Raw genomic sequence first — 23,210 nt, forward strand, 5'->3', positions numbered from 1 at the left:
AAGAACCAGTCTTTTAGTGCAGTCTTTGTCTTTTTTTCCCTCTTTATCAAACCTGGTCATTCAATTTCCCATTTGAAAGCTTCTCCTTGCTGTTACAACCACTCTGTCCCAGGGCTCATGGCCTTGCTTCTTCCACTGCATAGAGCTTGTCACTGTGTTGTTGTTTAGTGTCTGAACAAAGACTCCTTGCAAACCCAGGGACTGTAGCCCACCAGGCCTTTTCTGTTCATGGGATTTCCCAGGCAAGAATACTGGAGTGAGTTGCTATTTCCTCCTCCAGGGAATCTTCCTGACCCAGAGATCGAACTCAAGTCTCCTGCATTGGCAGGTGAGTTCTGTATCGCTGAGCTACCAGGGAAGCCCCTGCATAGAATTTCTCTCTGGCTTAAGTCCTGGTAATAGACCTGTCAGCCACTTCCCTAGAACCTGCTCCTGTTAACCAGGGGGCCTGCTGGTTCTGCTCTAGAGGGCCATGCTCCGCCCTTCACTGGCTCTGCTCTCAGATGACCAGGTCTCTGACATATGGCGCTTGGTATTCTTTCTAGGTCTATAACTCGATCCTAATTCCCCATCTGCATCCATAGGGATAACTTGTATAGTCAGGCCCCATTGCAGTCTTTGACTTGATCTTAAGGACTTAATATTGTAGCTGTCTTTTTCATATATATATATATATATATACATATATGTATATATATATATACTAATGGTTGCCTTGTATGTGCCACTATGCCTTCAAGGAAACTGGAACAATGACAGCTGGCAAATGGTACGCTGGTCTCCCAGGAGGTAACAGAAAACAGGCCATGTAAGATGAAAAAGAACAATATAAAAGGAAATATCCTGGAATGGAAGTGTGTGTGTGTGTGTGTGTGTGTGCACGCGTGTGTGTGCATGTGCAGTTTGGAGGTGAGAAAGCAGAGTTGCAATCACAGACACAGGGAGAAAATGAGCCAGGTAGATCCTGCTCTACTCTGTTACCTGGAATGTGGTGGAAGTGCTGGAGGAACTATCAATAGGACATCCCTTGGCAGCAGTAAATCTCTTTCTCCCCAAGCAGCACAGATGGTGTTGAAAAATAGATTGTTTCTAATATTCAGTTCCGCTTGTACAACCAGAGAGAATAACCTAGAATTTCAATAGACTGGTTTTTAGATACAGAGAGCCCTTCATCAAAAGTCATTTATGCACAAGCCATTTTCTTCACATGTCACCGATTTTTGTCTTTTTTAGGAAAAAATAACAGTTGCAAATGTTTTGCTCTTGCCACATAATCATTTATTCATAGACTGTGTCAACCTTATTTGTGTTTAGCTTTTAAAATATCATATCATGATGCTGAGAAATTGCCACATCTAGAAGTATTATCATTTAGATTCTGGGTCTTAAACTGCACACAATCAACTCTTTGTGAATAGCAAGTGATCTGAATATTGCCGAACTCTAAGGATTTTCATTGATTTTTAGTCTGACTGGCCCAAATATCAATCAGAGAAGTTCATTTACAAGTGTTCATACCATAGCAAAATTTTATACTGAAGGCATTTTGGACAATATGGCAGCATCAGCAAGCAATTCTCCATCCTTCTCCCAGGTTTGAGAATAAAATACTAGATTATTTCTTGCTGGACTTTCATGTAGCATTCTTTCTGGGGCTTCTTAAAAAAATAGTCTTTCCTCAAAACAGAGACACACACAGTCATTGAGAACTCTTATTTTTCTCCCTCCCTGCAGTTGTAGGCAGCAGTAGGAGAACGTGTCACTTGTATCTACAGCAGCCGTCTTGAGACTGAAGCAATAAGCTAGGTGGTGAAAGCTGGCATGCTAAGATGGTGCAACAGAAAAGAAGAGGTCAGATTCTTGATGATGTTTTTTTTGAGGCACTGAACCAAAATTGGGATGCTCTTCCAAATTTGTTGCTAACAATAATTTAAACCACTGTTATTTGTTATTTGGATTTCTCTCCTGAGAGCTTTAGAATTTACAAGGAGTCAACACAGTTTCGAGATTGTTCGCAGAGCCAGTAGCCCAGTCTTCCCCATTCACACGCAGTCATCTGGAACCAGAGGAAGAAAAGATGGGGAGTGGAGACTAGCACAATCTGGTATTTACCCTGGACTCAGAAATGAGCTATAGCCACCTTGTAAAGAGAGGTGGCAAGAAGAATCAAAGAGGTTTTTTCATGGGGGCTTTGCTGAGCCTTGGGATTTAAATACTTCTGGTATTTTGCAGCTTTAGGAGCATTAAGAAGCAGCACCCCAGACAGTGGCTTGGGGGCTCTGGATATCACCAGAGCAGGCAGAGAAGATCATGAGGAGAAATTTTCTTATGCACACCTGTGTCATTTCCTAACAATTCTCAGGAGTAACAGGAAGAGACTTCTAAGAGGAGCCTGAGGGCTTGTGCTAGCACGTGGGGCTACCTACACAGTGACAGGTAGTCAATACCACTACGAGCTCATTTGTTCCCAAAGACAGTGAGATCTGTTGACATTCGTGATCCACATGACACACATAATAATTTATATTAAAGTAAATTCCTGACAACATACAATTCAAGCCATTCTGCAGACACGGTATGCTAAAAGCAGTGCTTGTGTGCCTAGCCGCTCAGTCACGTCTGCCTCTTTGCGGCCCCATGGACTGTAGCCCTCCAGCCTCCTCTGTCCATGGAATTCTCCAGGCAAGAATATTGGGGCAGGTTGACATTCCCTTCTCCAGGGGATCTTCCTGACCCAGGGATTAAACCCAGGTCTCCTGCATTGCAGGCAGATTCTTTACTGTCTGAGCTACCTGGGAAGCCCAGTGTCTCCTTCAAAAATAACAGCTGAAAATAATTTTCATTGCAAATTGTAGAGCTTATGCAAGCCATACTCATGTGAATAAAATAAGGACATGTTCTGGTATACCCTAAAGAGTGCCTTAATTTTGCGTTAGGCTGGCAGGGTGTTTTTGATGTGGTCCACATGCTTGCCTCTGTGAGGCCACTGGTCAGTGATTTTCAAATGCATCCCCTCACCCACAGTGAAATCGGACATGACATTGTATGTAAAACAGATCAGAGTAGAGCAGCTCTGAGGAAGTCAGTCATGACTGGGCACAGGGCCTTACACATGCTGGGCCAGAGTACCTCTGCTCTGAGTTTGAGGCAATTTTGAAGAGACTTCACCCTGCATCTGTTTTGCTGTTGTCTCTATGCAGTTTTAATTATTCAGATTATTTGGACCCCTTTGACTATTCATCTGTTAGTCTGGGTCACGGTTCACTCGAAAATGTCAGAAATAGTGTATTTTCCCAATCCTCGACCCTGTTAGGTAAAATAAGAATTTCCAAGGCAAAGTTCTCCCTTGAGGGACAGAGATAGGAAGCAGTACCTTCCGTTTCTTATGAGACAATTACTGTAAAGTAATAAAATTTCCAGATACACAGGTGAAAGGCCCCTGTCTACCATTTTAGTCCTTTGTGTACTGGGCTCACCATCCCTTTGGGACTGAGAATTCCTTGAGAGAAGGGACCATTGCTTACTCATATTTGTATTCCTTGCCATTCCTAGCACAGAGAGGTGTTCTGAAAAGTGTGGCTAAATTGAATTGAAAAAAGAACAGAGGGCACGCTAGGATTGAATTATATTCCAAACACATCTGCTTCTATGGATGTGAGAAACACTTTTTTAATGTTAAGATTAAATTTATTTTTGCTTGAGCATGCCATCAAAATAAAATTTGAACTTTTTAATTGCTGCTTTAAGACTGAAAATTATTTTCTCCTTAAAAGAAAAAAATTTAAAGCCCCTATGTGTGCAAAGAGTTGTGCTGGGTACTTTCATATGTCTTGCTTCATTTCTTCAGGTACTTTCTATTCCCTTGTCAATTGAACAGGGGACTGTTTTGTCAAATTATCAAATTTTAATATTTAATTTATTATTATTTGCTGATATTTTAATACTAGGTACACTATCCCCTCAGGTGGGTCTTTTATCCTCTTGTTACAGAAGAGAAAGTGAAAACTCTGATGATGGAGGACTTGAGCAGCTCCAAGGGAGCAGAGCAGGAGGGGAACCCAGACTTTTCTGACTCAAGGCACCGTGGTTTTTCTTCAGCTCCAGGTTTCATTTCTTTCCCTTCTATACTTTATGACCCTTCTTAACCTAAGCATCCCTATTTATTCAGTTATTAATCACGTCACCCTTTTCAATCTTAAAAACACTGTCTCCACATTTTTTTGTTGTTGTTCATAGTGACATTCATGCAGAGATTCTTGAATGGGTGGGATGTTGGGATAAACGGACTGTAGAGAGTTGAGGAGATGAACTCATATACAAGTGTGAGAAATTCTGAGTTGTGGGAGAATGTTTTGTAGAGAAGCTACATGTTTTGTAGAGTATGTAAATTGCCTTAAGCACCAGGTTTGATCCCTGGGTTGAGAAGATCCCCTGGAGGAGAGCATGGCAACCCACTCTATGATTCTTGATCGGAGAATCCCCATGGACAGAGAAGCCTGGCAGGTTACAGTCCACGGAGTCGCAAAGAATCAGACACGACTGAGCAACTAACACACTTTCCCCCTTGCCTGCCTCACTCCAAAGAAACAAACCTGACCAAAGGGGTTATTTGGGATCTGTATTTATCATCATAATATTCTGAAGGCCAGGGTACTGCCTATAGATGTCAGAAGTCTGGTCCCTTTGAATTTCTATTGTTTACCTGTTCTAGTCTTTTGCTATTTAGAATATAGGCCTTGGGCCACCAGGGTTACCATCTCTTGGAAACTTGCTAACAGTGAGATTAGCAGGTCCTACCACAGGCCTATTGAATCAGAAGATCTGTTATGCCTAAGCACATTAGAGTTCAACGTGCTAAGTTTAATGCGCCTAAGCACATTAGAGTTTAATGCAGTTATACTAGCGTAGTTTTTGCCAGCAATCTTGGTCTCTTTTCTTGGAATCCTACATTTTCTCTGCTTAAAATATATGCATGCACATATTTGAATTTAATTCTTGATTATTTTGGTGAGGTTATTCTAATACATGTATTATTCCATACACCTTTCAAAATTAGCTGCCTTTTGGAATGTCAATTAGATACTTCTAGTTCTCTTTAAAGTTTTTGCTGTGTTACATTAATGTCAAGAACCATGTTTCATTTACCTTTGTGCCTACACGATTTCCTGTATGGAAAAGCTCAGTAAGTTGAAAGCTGAATGAATTTTGAATTGAGTTTTGATTGAATGAGTGAGTGCATGGAAGAAGAGGAAATCTATTTAGATGGCACATTCCTTAAGACTCGGACAATGTCTTAGCTACCACTGAAATGCCAATGCTTCAGAGAAAATCTGTCAATAAAATGCTTATTATTGTAGCTGTTAGGTGAGAAGACATTGTATATTTATTCCTGGCATAAGACCCCAGAAGCAGAAAAGGAAATAAAGTGGAGCGCTAAGTACAGTGCTAGGCACCCTCACGATTGTTATCTCAGCTAATCATCACAGCATCTCGTCAGCTGGGTATTATTTTGCTGAGACTGAAACCGAGTTCTTAACTTTAAGCACCTCGCCCAAGTTCGCGCAGTTAGGGTCAGAGCCTTGTAAGTTTTGGAAGTCATTTGCCATTTCATTGTGTGCACTGCCCTGTTTTCTGTAGAGACTGGAAAGTGGAAAAGGAATGATCCTTCATAATAAAACACAAAAATACAAAACTTTCTGATTTCCCCTGATGCATCAGAGGCTCTGTAGATCTGGAGGAAAGAGACCCTATTCTTGCCTTTCCACCACAGACTAAGCGGGAACAATGGAATTGAAAAGCTACTCTCCCCTCCCCCAACTCCGAAGATCGTTTTCTGCCAGCGGAACGCAGGTGCTGGGCCTTCAGGCTTGAGGGGGGACCAGAGAGGAACGGACTCACGGCCTGGCAGTTGCCTAGTAACGCCCGCTGGAGGAGTCCCAGCGTAATAAGGTCCCCGAGAAGTGTCACTGGTCTAGAGTGGGACCCCGAACGTGGCCAGTGCTCTCCGCGCTAGCGGCCCCCGCTACTTGGCGGGGTAGGACAGGGGAAATGTTGCAGGAGGAGTCGGATCTGTCTCTCATTATTGCCCAGATAGTCCAAAAGCTCAAAGGCTCTAATTTGTACGCTCAGTTGGAACGGCAGGCCTGGGTAAGTGAGGATGTGGGAAGGGGTGGAGACCCGCGGGGCCGTGGCAATGCCCCGGCTCTTTCGGCCTCCGGCAGACCTAAGCCCGAGCCCGCCTCGGCCCTCTTCAGCTCCGCTCCTGGGCACGGAAAATCCTCCTAGCCCCTTGTAAGCTCCACTTGTTCAGTCTTGGGCGTCGGGTTTATTTTTAAAGTAGGGTGGGGCGCATCATGCCTTTCTTTTAGGCCAGAGAACCGCTGAGGCTATTCATTCATAATGTAGAGCTTTACAGAATCTAATTATTTAAGCTGCTGAAATCGTTGGAGGTAGGTTGAAGTATACCTTCCTTCGCTGTTTCCATCCTGCAGGTGTGTTTGCGCCCCCAGGTTCCTTTTGACTTTGGCTTCTATGACCTTGCTGTCCACCCTCCGTGCAATGATTCCCCCTCCAACGGCCCACCAGGCATTCATTATTTTCTAATGTGCTAGGTTCTTTGGATGCAGAGATTGATCAGGAGACCTTTGCCTTTTTTTGTGAATGTGACAAATGGAATCATACAGTATGAGAATTTTTGTGCTTGGTTTCTGTCATTTTGCATAATTTGAGATTCATTCATGTAATTGCTATTTCAGTAGTTACGTTTCTTTTTATTGTTGAGTAATATTTCATTGTTTGAATGTACTACGATTTGTTTATCCATTCCTTGGTTGCTGGGCACTTTCAGTTACAGAGTTATCGTTTGTTTCCATTTATAAACATTATGAATAAAACTGATATATGCTTTCTGGTTTTTTTTTTTCTTTAAAAATTTTCTTTTCTCTTGAATAAATACTCTGAAGTGGAATTGCTGAATTGTATGGTAAGTGTATGTCTATAAGACCTACCAAACTTTTCCAAAGTGGCTGTATTATTTTGCATTTCCACAGCAATTATGAGGATTGCTCTGCGTCCTTGCTAGTGCTTGGTGTTAGTTTTTAATTAATTAATTTTTATTTGTAATTATACTCCTCTAAATCTTTTGCCTTTTAAAAAAATGGTGTTTGTTAAAATCTTTTGCCTTTAAAAAAATGGTGTTTGTTCTCATACTGGTGAATTGTATGGATTCTTTATGTATGACATAAGTCGCTTATCAGGCTTCCCTGGTGGCTTAGTGGTAAAGAATCTGCCTGCTAATGTAGGAGATGTGGGTTTGATTCCTGGAAGATCCCCTGGAGAAGGAAATACTTGCTCCAGTATTTTTGCCTGGGAAATCCAATGGACAGAGGAGCCTGGTGGTCTACAGTCCATGGGGTGGCAAAAGAGTTGGATACAACTTAGTGACTAAACAACATATGATTATTGTATACATTCTATTAAAAATTTCCCCAAGTATTTCATGTTTTTTGATACTATTAAAATGCTGATTTTTTTTTCTTATTTCAGTTTCCAATTATTTGTTCTTTTTTCATTTGTTCTTAGTATACAGAAATATAATTGATATTTGTATATTTACCATGTATCCTGGGGCTTTACTAAACTTATGTATTTGTTATAATACCTTTTTTTGTAGATGACTTAGGATTTTCCAAGTCAGGTGTTTGTGAATGAAGATATTTTACTTCTTCCTTTCCAATCAGTGTGCCTTTTAATTATTTTTCTTGCCTTGTTACACTGGCTAGTGATTCCATTGTGATGTTGTCTAGATGCTTTTTGTTAAGTTGAAGAAGCACTCTTCTATTCCTTGTTTTCTGAAAGTTTTATTACTAATTGATGTTAAGTTTTTTTCTCAGATTTCATAGTTTATAGTTGACTATTGTTGTGGACTCTTTATTTTAACAAATAAATAATGACATGTATCTAACATTGTACAGCATGGTTTTTGATATTGTAAAAATACTGTGCTTCTCTTGCTCATCCCTTCCTCCCCCTGAACCTCAGGCAGCCACTTATCTTTTTACTGTCTCCATAGTTTTGCTTGTTTCAGGATGTCATATATGTAGTTGAAGTCATACAATATGTAGCCTTTTCAGATTGGCTTCTTTCACTTAGTATATGTATTTAAGTTTCCACCATCTGTTTATAGCTTGATAGCTTATTTTTTTTTTAGTGCTGAGTAATACTCCATTCCACTGTTTCCCCATCTATTTCCCATGAAGTGATGGGACCAGATGCCATGATCTTAGTTTTCTGAATGTTGAGCTTTAAGCCAACTTTTTGACTCTCCTCTTTCACTTTCATCAAGAGGCTTTTTAGTTCCTCTTCACTTTCTGCCATAAGGGTGGTGTCATCTGCATATCTGAGGTTTTGATATTTCTCTCGGCAATCTTGATTCCAGCTTCTGCTTCTTCCAGTCCAGCGTTTCTCATGATGTATTCTGCATATAAGTTAAATAAGCAGGCTGACTGCAGATGGTGATTGCAGCCATGAAATTAAAAGACACTTACTCCTTGGAAAGTTATGACCAACCTAGATAGCATATTGAAAAGCAGAGATATTACTTTGCCAACAAAGGTCTGTCTAGTCAAGGCTATGGTTTTTCCAGTGGTCATGTATGGATGTGAGAGTTGGACTGTGAAGAAAGCTGAGTGCTGAAGAATTGATGCTTTTGAACTGTGGTGTTGGAGAAGACTCTTGAGAGTCCCTTGGACTACAAGGAGATCCAACCAGTCCATCCTAAAGGAGATCAGTCCTGGGTGTTCATTGGAAGGACTGATGCTGAAGCTGAAACTCCAATACTTTGGCCACCTGATGCGAAGAGCTGACTCATTGGAAAAGACCCTGATGCTGGGAGGGACTGGGGGCAGGAGGAGAAGGGGACGACAGAGGATGAGATGGCTGGATGGCATCACCGACTCAATGGACATGAGTTTGAGTGAACTCCGGGAGTTGGTGATGGACAGGGAGGCCTGGCATGCTGCGATTCATGGGGTTGCAGAGTCGGACATGACTGAGCGACTGAACTGAACTGAACTGAATATTCCATTGCCTGGATGTACAACTGCTTGCCCATTTACTGAAAGATATCAGCTGCTTTCAACTTTTGGCAGTTATGAATAAAGCTGCTGCAAACATTCATGTGCAGGTTTTCGGGTGGAGACATTTCCAACTCATTTGGGTAAATACCAAGGATTGTAATTGCTGGATTATATGTAAGAATAGTTTATAAGGAACAGCCAACCTGTCATCCAATGCTTTGCTTTTTATTTTTATTTTTTAAATTAATTTTTAATTTTTATTGGAGTACAGTTGCTTTTTGACAGCGCTCCTTTCTCTTTTGCTTTTGGCAGCTGAAGTTTGTCTTGTGGCACATAACGGGTGAGAGATTCCTCCTTCTCCCTAGTGCTGACTTTCCTCTGCTTTGTACTGGTATAGGATTTGGGGCCTGCGAGAGTTTTCTTATGTTTCCATGAGGAAGGTAGTTTTTCGTCAATCATAATCCCCAGAGGCTTCCTCTGTGCCTAAGTGGTAAAGAACCTGCCTGCTGGTTCAGGAAATGTGGGTTTGATCCTTGGGTCAAGAAGATCCCCTGGAGGAGGGCATGGCAACCCACTCCAGTATTCTTGCTGGGTAAATCCCATGGACAGAGGAGCCTGGTGGGCTACAGTCCATGGGGTCACAAAGAGTCAGACATGACTGAGTACACTGGCATACACCCAGAACCTCTGCCTTTTCCAGAGGTTTAAGGCCTCTTCCTCAAATGAGAGGGGAGTTTGGGCAATGTGGCATGGTTGTATGCTGTTTTTGTAGTGGTGGCCTATCCTTTCTTGCACACCTGTGCCACAGAAAGGGACCTTTTGCAGTTCCCTGCTCTACCCTCAACCCTGATGGAGACCTTGGCAAAAGAGCATGCAAGTGTGAATTCCCCTGTGTTTTGAGCTCCCAGTGTTTCTAAACTGACATACTGCTGCTGCTAAGTCGCTTCAGTCATGTCCGACTCTGTGCAACCCCAGAGACGGCAGCCCACCAGGCTGCCCCATCCCTGAGATTCTCTAGGCAAGACTACTGGAGTGGGTTGCCATTTCCTTCTCCAATGCATGAAAGTGAAAGTGAAGTCGCTCAGTCGTGTCCGACTCTTAGCGACCCCATGGACTGCAGCCTACCAGGCTCCTCCGTCCATGGGATATTCCAGGCAAGAGTACTGGAGTAGGGTGCCATTGCCTTCTCTGAACTGACATACTAGCCCACATCTAATCTATAACAGTTAATTTTAGCTGCATTTTTCTTTCTTGATTGTACTGTAGCCTCCTTTTCCTCCTGTGCTTTGTCAAATATTAAATAGTTTGTAGTTCCATCTGTCTTTAAAGGGGCTTGTTACTGTTTGGAATTTAATTCACTTGATTGTCTTAAAACTTCATTTTTCTGTTGAGTTCAAAAGTTAAGATTTTGTAGATTATACCACTCTTTCTCATTGTTAGGGTGGGAGTAATATTTTCTTGTTCTGACTTTCCACATCCTATACATTAGCAGAAATCCAATAGTAAGTGTTGAAGGATTGAACCTATGTCAGTGAGAAAGGTTGGTCTGTAATTTTACTTTCTTGTAATGTCTTTGAAAAGTTTGTATCAAGGTTATGCTGGCCTGATAAAATGGTACAGAAGTGTTCACCTCCTTTTTTCTTTTCTATTTGATGCAAGAGTGTTACAAGACAGTGTTTGTTATTTCTTTATTAAATGTTTAGAAGAAGTCTCCTTTGAAGCCTGTGTCACTCAGATTTTCTTTTGAGAAGGTTTTTTTTTTTTTAATTACTAAAGCTTTATTTTTTAGGATGGTTTTAGGCTTGCAGAAAAATTGGGCAGAAATACAGAGTTCTCATACATCTCCTCTCCTTACACACGATTTCCCTATTAGCATCTTGCATTAGTGTGCTACATTTGTTACTATTGGTGAACCAGTTGATACTGATACATTACTGTTAAAGTCCACATTTTACATCATGGCTCACTCTTTGTATTGTATGGGTTTCAACAAATGTGTGATACCATGTATCTACTATTCCAGTATCTTACAGAATAACTTCAGTTCAGTTCATTCAGTTGCTCAGTCGTGTCCAGTTCTTTGCGACCCTATGGACCTCCCTGTCCATCACCAACTCCCAGAGTTTACTCAAACTCATGTCCATCGAGTCGGTGATGCCATCCAACCATCTCATCGTCTGTCATCCCCTTCTCCTCCTGCCTTCAATCTTTCCCAGCATTAGGGCCTTTTCAAATGAGTCAGTTCTTTGCATCAGGTGGTCAAAGTATTGGAGTTTCAGCTTCAGTATCAGTCCTTCCAATGAATATTCAGGACTGATTTCCTTTAGGTGGACTGGTTGGATCTCCTTGAAGTCCAAGGGATGCTCAAGAGTCTTCTCCAACACTATGGTTCAAAAGCATCAATTCTTCAGCACTCAGCTTTCTTTATAGTCCAACTCTCACATCCATACATGACTACTGGGGAAACCATAGCTTTGACTAGATAGACTTTTGTTGGCAAAGTAATGTCTCTGCTTTTTATTATGTCGTCTAGGTTGGTCACGCTTCACTGTCCTGAAAACCCTCTGTGCTCTGCCTATTCATTCCTCCCTCCTTTCAAGCCCCCAGCAACCACTTGGCCTTTACTGTCTCTAGTTTTGCCCTTAAGAATGTCTCACTGCTGTAATTATACAGTATGTAGCTGTTCAGATTAACTTCTTTTACTTGGCAATGTGCCTTATGTTACTGTATATCTTTTTGTGCCTTGACAGCTTTTTTTTTTCCTGAATAATATTATATTGTGAGGGTATATCAGTTCGTTTGTACATTCACTGTCTTTTGAAGGACATCTTGGTTGCTTTCAAGTTTGGCAGTTATGAATAAAACTGGTTATAAACATTCCTGGGTAGATTTTTGTGTTGACATAAGTTTTCAGCTAATTTGGCTAAATACCAAGAAGCATAATTTCTGGTTTGTAAGACTTTGGTGGAAACTGACAGCTTGTCTTCTGTTGTGGTTGTACCATTCTGCATTCCCACCAGCCTTGAATGACCGTTCCTGTTGCTCCATGTTCTTGCCAGAATTTGGTGTTACCAGTGGCTTAGATTTTAGCCGTTCTAATAGGTGTGTTGTGATATCTCACTGTTGTTTTAATTTACAGTTCCCTAGTGACATTTGGAGAAGGAAACGGCAACCCACTCCAGTGTTCTTGCCTGGAGAATCCCAGGGACGGGGGACCCTGGTGGGCTGCCGTCTATGGGATCGCACAGAGTTGGACACGACTGAAGTGACTTAGCAGCAGCAGTGACATATGATAAGGAATATCTTCTCATATGTTTATATGCTCTCTGTATGTTTTCTTTGGTGCGATGTCTGTTCAGGTCTTTTCCCGTTTTTATTTGGGTGTTCTTATTGTTGAGTTTTAAGAGTTTTAAGAGTATGTTTAGGGTACAAGCCCTTTATCAGATATGTGCTTTGCAAATATCTTCTCCCAATCTGTAGCCAGTCTTTTCATTCTCTTAGCAGTAACTTTCCAGAGAACTTTTTAATTTTAATGAAGTCCAGCTTACCAGTTTTTTTCGTTTATGGATCACGTTTTTGGTAGTATGTCTAAGAGTTAATCTCCAAAACCAGGGTCACTTAGATTTTCACCCATGTTATCTTTTAGAAGTCTTATAGTTCTGGGGTTTACATTTATGATCCATTAAAATATATATATTATACTCACACACACATATGTATATTTGGCATGCGGATGTCCAGTTGTCCTAGTACAGTTTGTTAAAAGGACTGTCTTTGCTCCATTGAATTGCTTTTGCTCTTTTGTCAAAGATAAATTGATTATAAATAATAAATGATGGAGAGGGTGTAGATAAAAGGGAACCCTCCTACACTGTTGGTGGGAATATAAATTGGTACAGCCACTGTAGAGAACAGTGTGGAGGTTCCTTAAAAAACTAAAAATAGAGTTACCATATGATCCAGCAATCCCACTCCTGGGCATATACCCAGAGAAAACCATAATTTGAAAAGATACATACATCCTAATATTCACTGCTGCACTGTTTACTATTTACAGTAGCAAGACATGGAAGCAACCTATATGTCCATTGACAGAGGGAATGGATAAAGAAGATGTGGTAGATGTATAGAAAGAAATATTACTCAGACATAAAAAAGAATGAAATGATACCATTTGCAGTAACATGGATGGACCTAGAGATCGTCATACTGAGTAAAGTAAGTCAGAGAAGGGCAAATGTCACATGATGTCACTTACCTGTGGAATCTAAAAAAAGTTATATACCAATCTATAGTATATACCAATCTGTATTATATTCTTTGCAGCCAAAGATGGAGTTTTGTGGTCAGCAAAAACAAGACCTGAAGCTGACTGTTTTGTCAGCTCAGTTCATGAACTCCTTATTGCAAAATTCAGACTTAAATTGAACAAAATAGGGAAAACCACTGGATCATTCAAATATAACCAAAATCAAATCCCTTATGATTGTACAGTAGAGGTGACAAATAGCATTAGATTTGGTATACAGAGTGCCTGAAGAACTGTGGACAGAGGTTCATAACATTGTATGAGACGCAGCGACCAAACATCCCCAAGAAAAAGAAATGCAAGAAGGCAAAGTGGTTGTCTGAGGAGGCCTTACAAATTGCTGAGAAAGAAAAGAAGTGAAAGGCAAAGGAGAAAAGGAAAAATGTACCCAACTGAATGCAGAGTTCCGGAGAATACCAAGGAGAGATAAGAAAGCCTTCTTAAGTGAACAATGCAAAGAAACAGAGGAAAACAATAGAATGGGAAAGACTAGAGATCTCTTCAAGAAAAGTGGAGATACCAAGGTAACATTTCATGCAAAGATGGGCTCGATAAAGGACAGAAATGGCAAGGATCTAACAGAAGCAGAAGATATTAAGAAAAGGTGGCAAGAATACACAGAAGAACTGTACAAACAAGATCTTAATGACCCAGATAACCACGATGATGTGATCACTCACCTAGAGCCAGACATCCTGCAGTGTGAAGTCAAGTGACCTTAGGAAGCATTACTGCAAAGTTAGTGGAGGTGATAGAATTCTAGTGGAGCTATTTAAAATCCTAAAAGATGATACTGTTAAGGTGCTGCACTCAATATGCCAACAAATTTGGGAAACTCAGCAGTGGCCACAGGACTGGAAAAGGTCAGTTTTCATTCCAATCCCAAAGAAAGGCAATAAAAAGAATGTTCATACTAGTCTACAGTTGCACTCATTTCACATGCTAGCAAAGTAAAACTCAAAATCCCTCAAGCTAGGCTTTAACAATATATGAACTGAGAACTTCCAGATGTGCGAGCTGGATTTAGAAAAGACAGAGGAACCAGAGATCAAATTGTCAACCTCCATTGGATGATAGTAAAAGCTATGGAATTTCAGACAAACAGCTGCTTCTGTTTCATTAACTACACTGAAGCCTTTGACTGTGTGGATCACAACAAACTGGAAAATTCTTCAAGAGATAAGAATACCAAACTACCTTATCTGGCTTCTGTGAAAGTGTATTCAGGTCAAGAAACAACAGTTAGAACCAGACATGGAACAACAGACTGGTTCCAAATTGGGAAAGGAGTTATGTCAAGGATGTATATTGCCACCCTGCTTATTTAGCTTATATGCAGAGTACATCATGTGAAATGCCAGGCTGGATGAATCACAAGATGGAATCAAGATTGCCAGGAGAAATAGCAACCTCAGATATACAGATGATACCACTTTAATGATATCATTCTAATGGTATCTTCACTTTCATTAGAAACATTAGAACATTTAAAAAACTAAGATTATGGTATCTGGTCCCATCACTTCATGGCAAATAGATGGAGAAAAAGTGGAAACAGTGACAGATTTTATTTCCTGGGCCCAAATCACTGCAGATGGTGACTGCAGCCATGACATTAAAAGATGCTTGTTCTTTGGAAGAAAAGCTATGACAAACCCTAGACATCACTGATATCACTTTGTTGACAATAGTCTGTATAGTCAAAGCTAGGGTTTTTCAGTAGTCATGTATGGATGTGAGAGTTGACCATAAAGAAGGCTGAGCGCTGAAGAATTGATGCTTTTGAACTGTGGTGTTGGAGAAGACTCTTGAGAGTCCCTTGGACTGCAGGGAGATCAAACCAGTCAATCCTTAAGATCAGTCCTGAATATTCATTGAAATGACCGCTGCTGAAGCTGAAGCACCAATACTTTAGCCACCTGATGCTAAGAACTGACTCATTGGAAAAGACCCTGATACTGGGAAAGATTGAGGGTATAACAAAGGATGAGATGGTTGAATGGCATCACTGACTCAATGGACATGAGTTTAAGCAAACTCTGGGAGATAGCGAAAGACAGGGAAACCTGGCATGCGGCAGTCCTTGGAGTTGCAAAGGAACTTAGCAACTGAACAATGAACAACAGCAACAACAGAAAAATGGTACAAATGAACTAATTTACAAAAGAGAGGTAGAGTTCTAGATGTAGAAAACAATTTTATGGTTACTGGGGCAAAAGGGGTAGGCAGGATAGGGATAAATAAGAGATTGGGATCAACGTATACACATATACGTAGAAACATATAAAATAGATAACTAATAAGGACCAACGGTATATAGCACAGGGATCTACTGTCTGTGTTTTTAACATTACCACATTTTCTTGATTTTGGTAGCTTGATAATAAGCTGAAGTTGTCAGTCCTGCAACTTTGTTATGTTTTAGTATTGGCAAGAGTTTAAAGAACGGACTCATTTTTAATAGATATAGGAGTATTCAGATTTTCTATTCCTTCTATTGTCAGTTTTGATAAGTTGTGTTTTTCAAAGAGTTCGTTTATTTAAATGTATGTGCCTGCGTGCTTAGTCACTCAGTGATGTCCGACTCTCTGTGACCCCATGGACTGCAGCCTGTCAGGCTCTTCTGTCCATGGGATCCTCCAGGCAAGAATACTGGAGTGGGTTGTCATGCTCTCCTGCAGGGGATCTTCCCAACCCAGGGATGGAACCCAGGTCTCCTGCATTGGGTGAAATCTCCACTGTCTGAGCCACCAGAGAAGCCCATTTAGTTGTATACCTGTGGCCGATTCTTCTTGATGTATGACAAAAACCATCACAATTTTGTAATTATTCTGCAGTTAAATAAATATTTTAAAAATAAATGATATAAATCATTGGTGTCTAGTTGTCTAAAACAAACTTTTATTTCTTTTTAATGTCTGAAAAATCTATCAGTTTCCTATAATGAAAATTTGTGTGCATATGTGTTTTTGAACAGTTTTGCTAGGTGTTTATTAATTTTACTAATCAAAGAACCAATTGTGGCTTTACTGTTTTTCTCTTAATTTTAGATCATATCTTTATTATTAATTTCTCCTACTTTCTATGAGATTGATTTGCTACCGTTTTATAGTTTCTTGAGATGGAAACTTAGAACATAAGTTTCAAGACATTTTTTCCTTTCTAAAATATCCATTTAAAACTATAACTTCCCCCTAAGCACTGCTTTAACTATATTCCAGCTTTAATGAGTCATATTTTTTTAATATTCTTTTGTATAAAACATTCTCTAATATTTTTTGTCACTTTAAAGATTTGATCCAAGGGTTATCATCAGGTATATTACCTAATTTCCAAGCTATTGAAATTTTCTTTTTTTTTGGATTTTTTAATTGGGATTTCCTTTTTTTTTTGGTATTCTTTGAAGTTTAGTTGATGTACAATATTTATATAAGTTATAGGTGTACAGTATTGTGATTCACAGTTTTTAAAGGCTGTACTTTCAGGTGGCTCAGTGATAAAGAATCCACCTGCCAGGCAGGAGACACAGGAGATGCAGGTTCCATCCCTGGGTCAAGAAAATCCCTTAAAGAAGGAAATGGCAACTCACTCCAGTACTCTTGCCTGAAAAATCCCGTGGACAGAGGAGCCTGGTGGGCTGCAGTCCATGGGGTCACAAAGAGTCAGACATGACCAAGGGACTGAGCACACCTATTCTCCACTTATAGTTACTATGAAATGTTGGCTGTGTTCACTGTTTGTACAATATATCCTTATAGCTTTTAGTTACAAAGTAGCTTTTAATTACAAACTGTAGCTAGTTTGTATTGTCCCTCTCTTTTTCCTGTTCCCACTGGTAACTACTAGTTTGTTCTCTGTATCAGTAAGTCTGTTTCTTTTTTGTTTATTCACTAGTTTAAAATTTTTTTTTAGATTTCACATAGAAGTGATATCACATAGCATTTTGTCTTTCTCTGATTTATTTCACTGAGCGTAATGCATCCATGTTGCTGTAAATGGCAGTATTGATTCTTCCAAAACAAGAGCACGGTATATCTTTCTATTTGTGTCATCTTCAGTTTCTTTCATCAGTGTCTAACAGTTTTCTGGGTATAGGATTTTTGTTTTCTTAAGTGGGTTAATTCTGAGATATTTTCTTGGTTTTGATGAGATGGTAAATGGGATTGTTTCCTTAATTTCTTTATTGTTGATTATTAATGTATAGAAATGTAACATTTCTGTATATTAGCTTTGTATTCTTCAACTTTATTCTTGAAGAAGCTCTTCTATAATATTTTTCTGATGGCATCTTTAGCATTTTCTATGTATAATACCATGTCATTGTTATTGATTTCCAACTTAATATCAGTGTTGTCAGAGACCTCCTCTGACTGGTTAAATCTTTTGGACGTTGTTGAGGCTTGCTTTGCAGCCTCGCGTAGAGTCAGTTTTGCTTTGTATCCCATGGGCACTTGTAAAGAATGAAAGAATGTGTCCTGTCATTGTTGGGTCAGGTTATCTGTGTATATGTCACTGAAATCCAGGTGTCAATTATACTGTTCAGCTTTTCTATAATCTTACTGAATTTTTTTCTGATTGTTACCAGCTATTCAAAGAAATATGTTTAAATCTCCTATCATGACTGTATATTTATCTATTTCTTTTATTTCTCTCAATTTTTAAATTTTAAGGCTGTTTCATTGGTTGTACATAGATCTATATTGTGATAACTTCCTGATGGATTAATCCCTTAATCATTATGAAATGTCCTTTATTTCTAGTAAGGTTCTTGCCTTAAAGTCTGTTTTGTCTGATGTTAGTATAGCCACAGCAGCTTTTTTTGATTAGTGATTGCAAGGTATGACTTTTTTCATACTTTTATTTTCACCCTTTCTGTATCAAAATCATCAATATAGTTGTCTTTTAAATCCAGGCTGACAAATATTTTAATTTTATTAGTTAGTGTATTTACATTTAATGATTTTACTGATTTATTTGGTTTTATATTATTGGTCTTAATATTTGGGTTTTTAATTTTGCTTCATATTCTGTTTTCTCTCTTTTTTATATTCTCTTGGGTTATTAAATATCATTCAAATATTTTAATTGTTTTTTGTTTTTCTTCTCCATTAATGTGGTAGATACACAGTGTTTTACTGTTCTTTATATAGCTGCCTTAGAGGTTACAACATTTATTTTGATTAATTGTACTCTTGAATAAACTATTTTATTATTTTTTTACTATTTTCCTGTAATGTAATGCTAGAACTTAGAAACTTTAGTTATTACACCTCTTTCCTTTTGTGTTATTTTTGTTGTGCATTTTATTTTAAATTCCATAGGACATTGCTATCAGTGTTTTGTAACATAAGCATTTAGTCAATATTTACTCATCTTCAGTTCAGTTCAGTTCAGTCGCTCAGTCATGTCCGACTCTTTGTGACCCCATGAGTCGCAGCACGCCAGGCCTCCCTGTCCATCACCAACTCCCGGAGTTCACCCAAACTCATGTCCATCGAGTTGGTGATGCCATCCAGTCATCTCATCCTCTGGCGTTCCTTTCTCCTCCTGCCCCCAATCCCTCCCAGCATCAGAGTCTTTTCCAATGAGTCAACTCTTCACATGAGGTGGCCAAAGTATTGGAGTTTCAGCTTTAGCATCATTCCTTCCCAAGAAATCCCAGGGCTGATCTCCTTCAGAATGGACTGGTTGGATCTCCTTGCAGTCCAAGGGACTCTCAAGAGTCTTCTCCATCACCACAGTTCAAAAGCATCAATTCTTCGGTGCTCAGCTTTCTTCACAGTCCAACTCTTACATCCATACTTGACCACTAGAAAAACCGTAGCCTTGACTAGACGAACCTTTGTTGGCAAAGTAATGTCTCTGCTTTTGAATATGCTATCTAGGTTGGTCATAACTTTCCTTCCAAGGAGTAAGCGTCTTTTAATTTCATGGCTGCAGTCACCATCTGCAGTGATTTTGGAGCCCCAGAAAATAAAGTCTGATACTGTTTCCACAGTTTCCCCATCTATTTCCCATGAAGTGATGGGACCAGATGCCATAATCTTCGTTTTCTGAATGTTGAGCTTTAAGCCAACTTTTTCACTCTCCTCTTTCACTTTCATCAAGAGGCTTTTTATTCCTCTTCACTTTCTGCCATAAAGGTGGTGTCATCTGCATATCTGAGGTTATTGATATTTCTCCCAGCAATCTTGATTCCAGCTTGTGCTTCTTCCAGCCTAACGTTTCTCATGATGTATTCTGCATATAAGTTAAATAAGCAGGGTGACAGTATACAGCCTTGACGTACTCCTTTTCCTATTTGGAACCAGTCTGTTGTTCCATGTCCAGTTCTAACTGTTGCCTCCTGACCTGCATATAGGTTTCTCAAGAGGCAGGTCAGGTGGTTTGGTATTCCCATCTCTTTCAGAATTTCCACAGTTTCTTGTGATCCACACAGTCAAGGGCTTTGGCATAGTCAATAAAGCAGAAATAGATGTTTTTCTGGAACTCTCTTGCTTTTTCCATGATCCAGCGGATGTTGGCAATTTGATCTCTGGTTCCTCTGCCTTTTCTAAAACCAGCTTGAACATCTGGGAGTTCATGGTTCACGTATTGCTGAAGCCTGGCTTGGAGAATTTTGAGCATTACTTTCCTAGCATATGAGATGAGTGCAATTGTGCGGTAGTTTGAGCATTCTTTGGCATTGCCTTTCTTTGGGATTGGAATGAAAACTGACCTTTTCCAGTCCTGTGTGGATCAGTTTTCCAGTCCTGTGGCCACTGCTGAGTTTTCCAAATTTGCGGGCATATTGAATGCAGCACTTTCACAGCCTCATCTTTCAGGATTTGAAATAGCTCAACTGGAATTCCATCAGTTGGTTACTCATCTTAACCAATTTTTATTCTTGTTTCTTATAATTCCCTTCTATATATCTTTATTTACCCTGGGATTATTTTTCTCCTATAAAACTCTTAGTATTTCTTTTAGTTCAGATTTTCTGGTGACAGTCTCCTCAGTTTTATTTGTTTGATGATGTCTTTAGTGAAAGTGAAAGTTTCTCGGTTGTGTCAGACTCTGCGACCCCGTGGACTGTAGCCTGCAAGGTTCCTTTGTCCATGGAATTATCCAGTGCAAGAATACTGGAGCAGGTAGCCTTTCCCTTCTCCAGGGCATCTTCCCAACCTAGGGGTTGAACCCAGGTCTCCCACATTGCAGGCAGAATCTTTACCATCTCCTTTCAATTCATGAATCCTGTTTTATGCTATTTTTATATCTCTTGGTAAATGTATCTAATGAATTCTTACTTATATTTAGTGTTATTTTTCAGTTCTAAATTTCCAAATGGTTCTCTTTTATTGATTCCAATTCTTAGGTAAAATTACCTGCTTTTCATCTACTTTGTCCAGTTCTTTCTCTTTAAAAAAAATATAATTGTTCTAAAGTCTTTGTCAGTTAACACCAATATCTGTATCACATGTAGATCTGTCTGTGGTGTTATTTTTCCTTATCTTTTGTTAATCTAATTTTGTCTGTTGGCATGCCTAATAATTTTTATTTTATGCCAGACATTGTGTCCAAAAAATTGTAATGCCTCCTGATGATATCTTCCCTTTTTTAAGGATTCACTCTCTCCTCTCCTGGGCTTCCCCAGTGGCACAGTGATAAAGAATCTGCCTGCCAATGCAGGAAACGCAAGAGACATGGGTTCAATACATGAGTCGGGAAGATCCTCTGAAGGAGGAAATGACAACCCACTCCAGTATTCTTGCCTGGGGAATCCCATGGTCAGAGGAACCTGGTAGGCTACAGTCCATGGGGTCCCAAAGAGTCAGATATGAATGGGGGACTGATCACCACAACGCTACCACCCCCTGGGCCGATACTCTTGTGACTGATTCCCTTTATCCAATTAGGGAGTGTGCTGGGTTGAGACTTGAGTTTTACTTTCAGGCTTAATTTTCTTTCCTCTGTTTCTTCCCTGGCTCTCACAAGTTTTCAGCTATGAATTTGATATATTCTAAGGGTGCTTTCCTCCTTGGGTCCCAGACTCTAACCTTTTTCTGGTCAGACTGCTAAAGAACTTTTTCACAAGTCTTGTGCTTAGGTTTGTAGCCTTCTACCCCACACAGTTTTAATATTCAAAAATTTCTTGAGAAAACTGGCCATGTGCTTAAGATCTCCCGAGTCTGTGCCAAAGCTATGCTTATTCCTCTGTCCTCCCTTGGCAGCCCTCCACCAGGGTTGGTACTGGGTTTGTCCCGATTGTCAGCCTTCAGTTCATGCTCAGAATAATGATCCAAGGGAAGATGTGGCTACAGCAGCCAGTATGTCTCTCAAGATTTTCCCCTTTCTGTTACTCTAGTTCTTGTTCTCTTAACAACCCTCTTCTGTCTATATATAGTTGGATTTCTGTTTGTTTGGCTCTTCTTTTTGTTGTATATAGGGATGCTGATCAGCCACCAGCTCCTCCATACAATTTGGAAATACAAGGCCAATTCTGTCAGGATTGAACAAGATAACATGCCTGGCACATAGTAAGTGCTCAGAAAGTAGAAGTCTGAATTAAAGTCCAAATGAAATACACTCCTTTGTTTAAAATCCCTCAGTGCTTCTCATTGCCCTTAGGAGAATGAACAAAGTCCTTGATTAGGCCCACACAGCTTGGTGGTACTCTTCTTCAGTCTCTCCTCTTCAGCCGTGACTGTCTAAGTTTTATAGAATTTCCATAACCTTCTAGTTTAGTTTATCTACTCCTTTCTTTTTGGGATCCATAGTACCTGGAACTTTATTTTTTGTAGTATTTAAGCATCATCCTTCCCCACTAAAGTCTGCTTCATAAAGACAGGGAAAGACTCTGTGTCTCTTGTTCTGCTGTCTTATATACCCAGCATAATGACTACTATGAGAAAGGTACTCAACATGTCTTTGTTAAATGAAACAAATCCCAGTTCTTCTTAGTGTCCATTCTGACAATATATATTGAGTACCTTCAGTTCAGTTCAGTCTCTCAGTCGTGTCTGACTCTATGCAACCCCATGAACCACAGTACGCCAGGCCTCCCTGTCCATTACCAACTCCCAGAATCCACCCAAACCCATGTCCATTGAGTCGGTGATGCCATGCAACCATCTCATCCTCTGTCTTCCCTTTCTCCTCCTGCCCTCAATCTTTCCCAGCATCAGGGTCTTTTCAAATGAGTCAGCTCTTCGCATCAGATGCCCGAAGTATTGGAGTCTCAGCTTCAACATCAGTCCTTCCAGTGAAAACCCAGGACTGATCTCCTTTAGGATGGACTGGTTGGATCTCCTTGCAGTCCAATGGACTCTCAAGAGTCTTCTCCAACACCACAGTTCAAAAGCATCAATTCTTCAGCGCTCAGCTTTCTTTATAATCCAACTCTCACATCCATACATGACCACTGGAAAAACCATTGCCTTGACTAGATGAACCTTTGTTGGCAAAGTAATGTCTCTGCTTTTTAATATGCTGTCTAGGTTGGTCATAACTTTCCTTCCAAGGAGTAAGCGTCTTTTAATTTCATGGCTGCAGTCACTATCTGCAGTGATTTTGGAGCCCAGAAAAATAAAGTCAGCCACTGTTTCCACTGTTTCCCCATCTATTTCCCATGAAGTGATGGGACCGTATGCCATGTTCTTAGTTTTCTGACTGTTGAGCTTTAAGCCAACTTTTTCACTCTCCTCTTTCACTTTCATCAAGAGGCTTTTTAGTTCTTCTTCACTTTCTGCCATAAGGGTGGTGTCATCTGCATATCTGAGTACCTACTATGTATCAAATACTTAGTGGTAAAAGATTATGAAAAGCATCCTTACTTAAGAAATTCA

The 23,210-nt window shown here is 39.9% G+C and overlaps 1 protein-coding gene across 2 annotated transcripts in view; it reads left to right on the top strand.

The window, feature by feature from the left end:
* Nucleotides 1-5,904: 5,904 nt before the first annotated feature.
* The window catches only part of TBC1D19 (TBC1 domain family member 19), a 151,608-nt gene continuing 134,302 nt past the window's right edge, over nt 5,905-23,210 (top strand). For both annotated transcript variants that reach the window (XM_027544218.1, XM_027544217.1), the window contains exon 1: nt 5,905-6,147. In XM_027544218.1, the coding sequence (XP_027400019.1) occupies nt 6,049-6,147 (99 nt within the window). In that variant the 5' untranslated portion in view covers nt 5,905-6,048. The remainder of the gene's footprint in view (nt 6,148-23,210) is intronic.

This window comes from Bos indicus x Bos taurus, chromosome 6 (assembly GCF_003369695.1).
Source record: "Bos indicus x Bos taurus breed Angus x Brahman F1 hybrid chromosome 6, Bos_hybrid_MaternalHap_v2.0, whole genome shotgun sequence".
Classification (NCBI taxonomy): domain Eukaryota; kingdom Metazoa; phylum Chordata; class Mammalia; order Artiodactyla; family Bovidae; genus Bos; species Bos indicus x Bos taurus.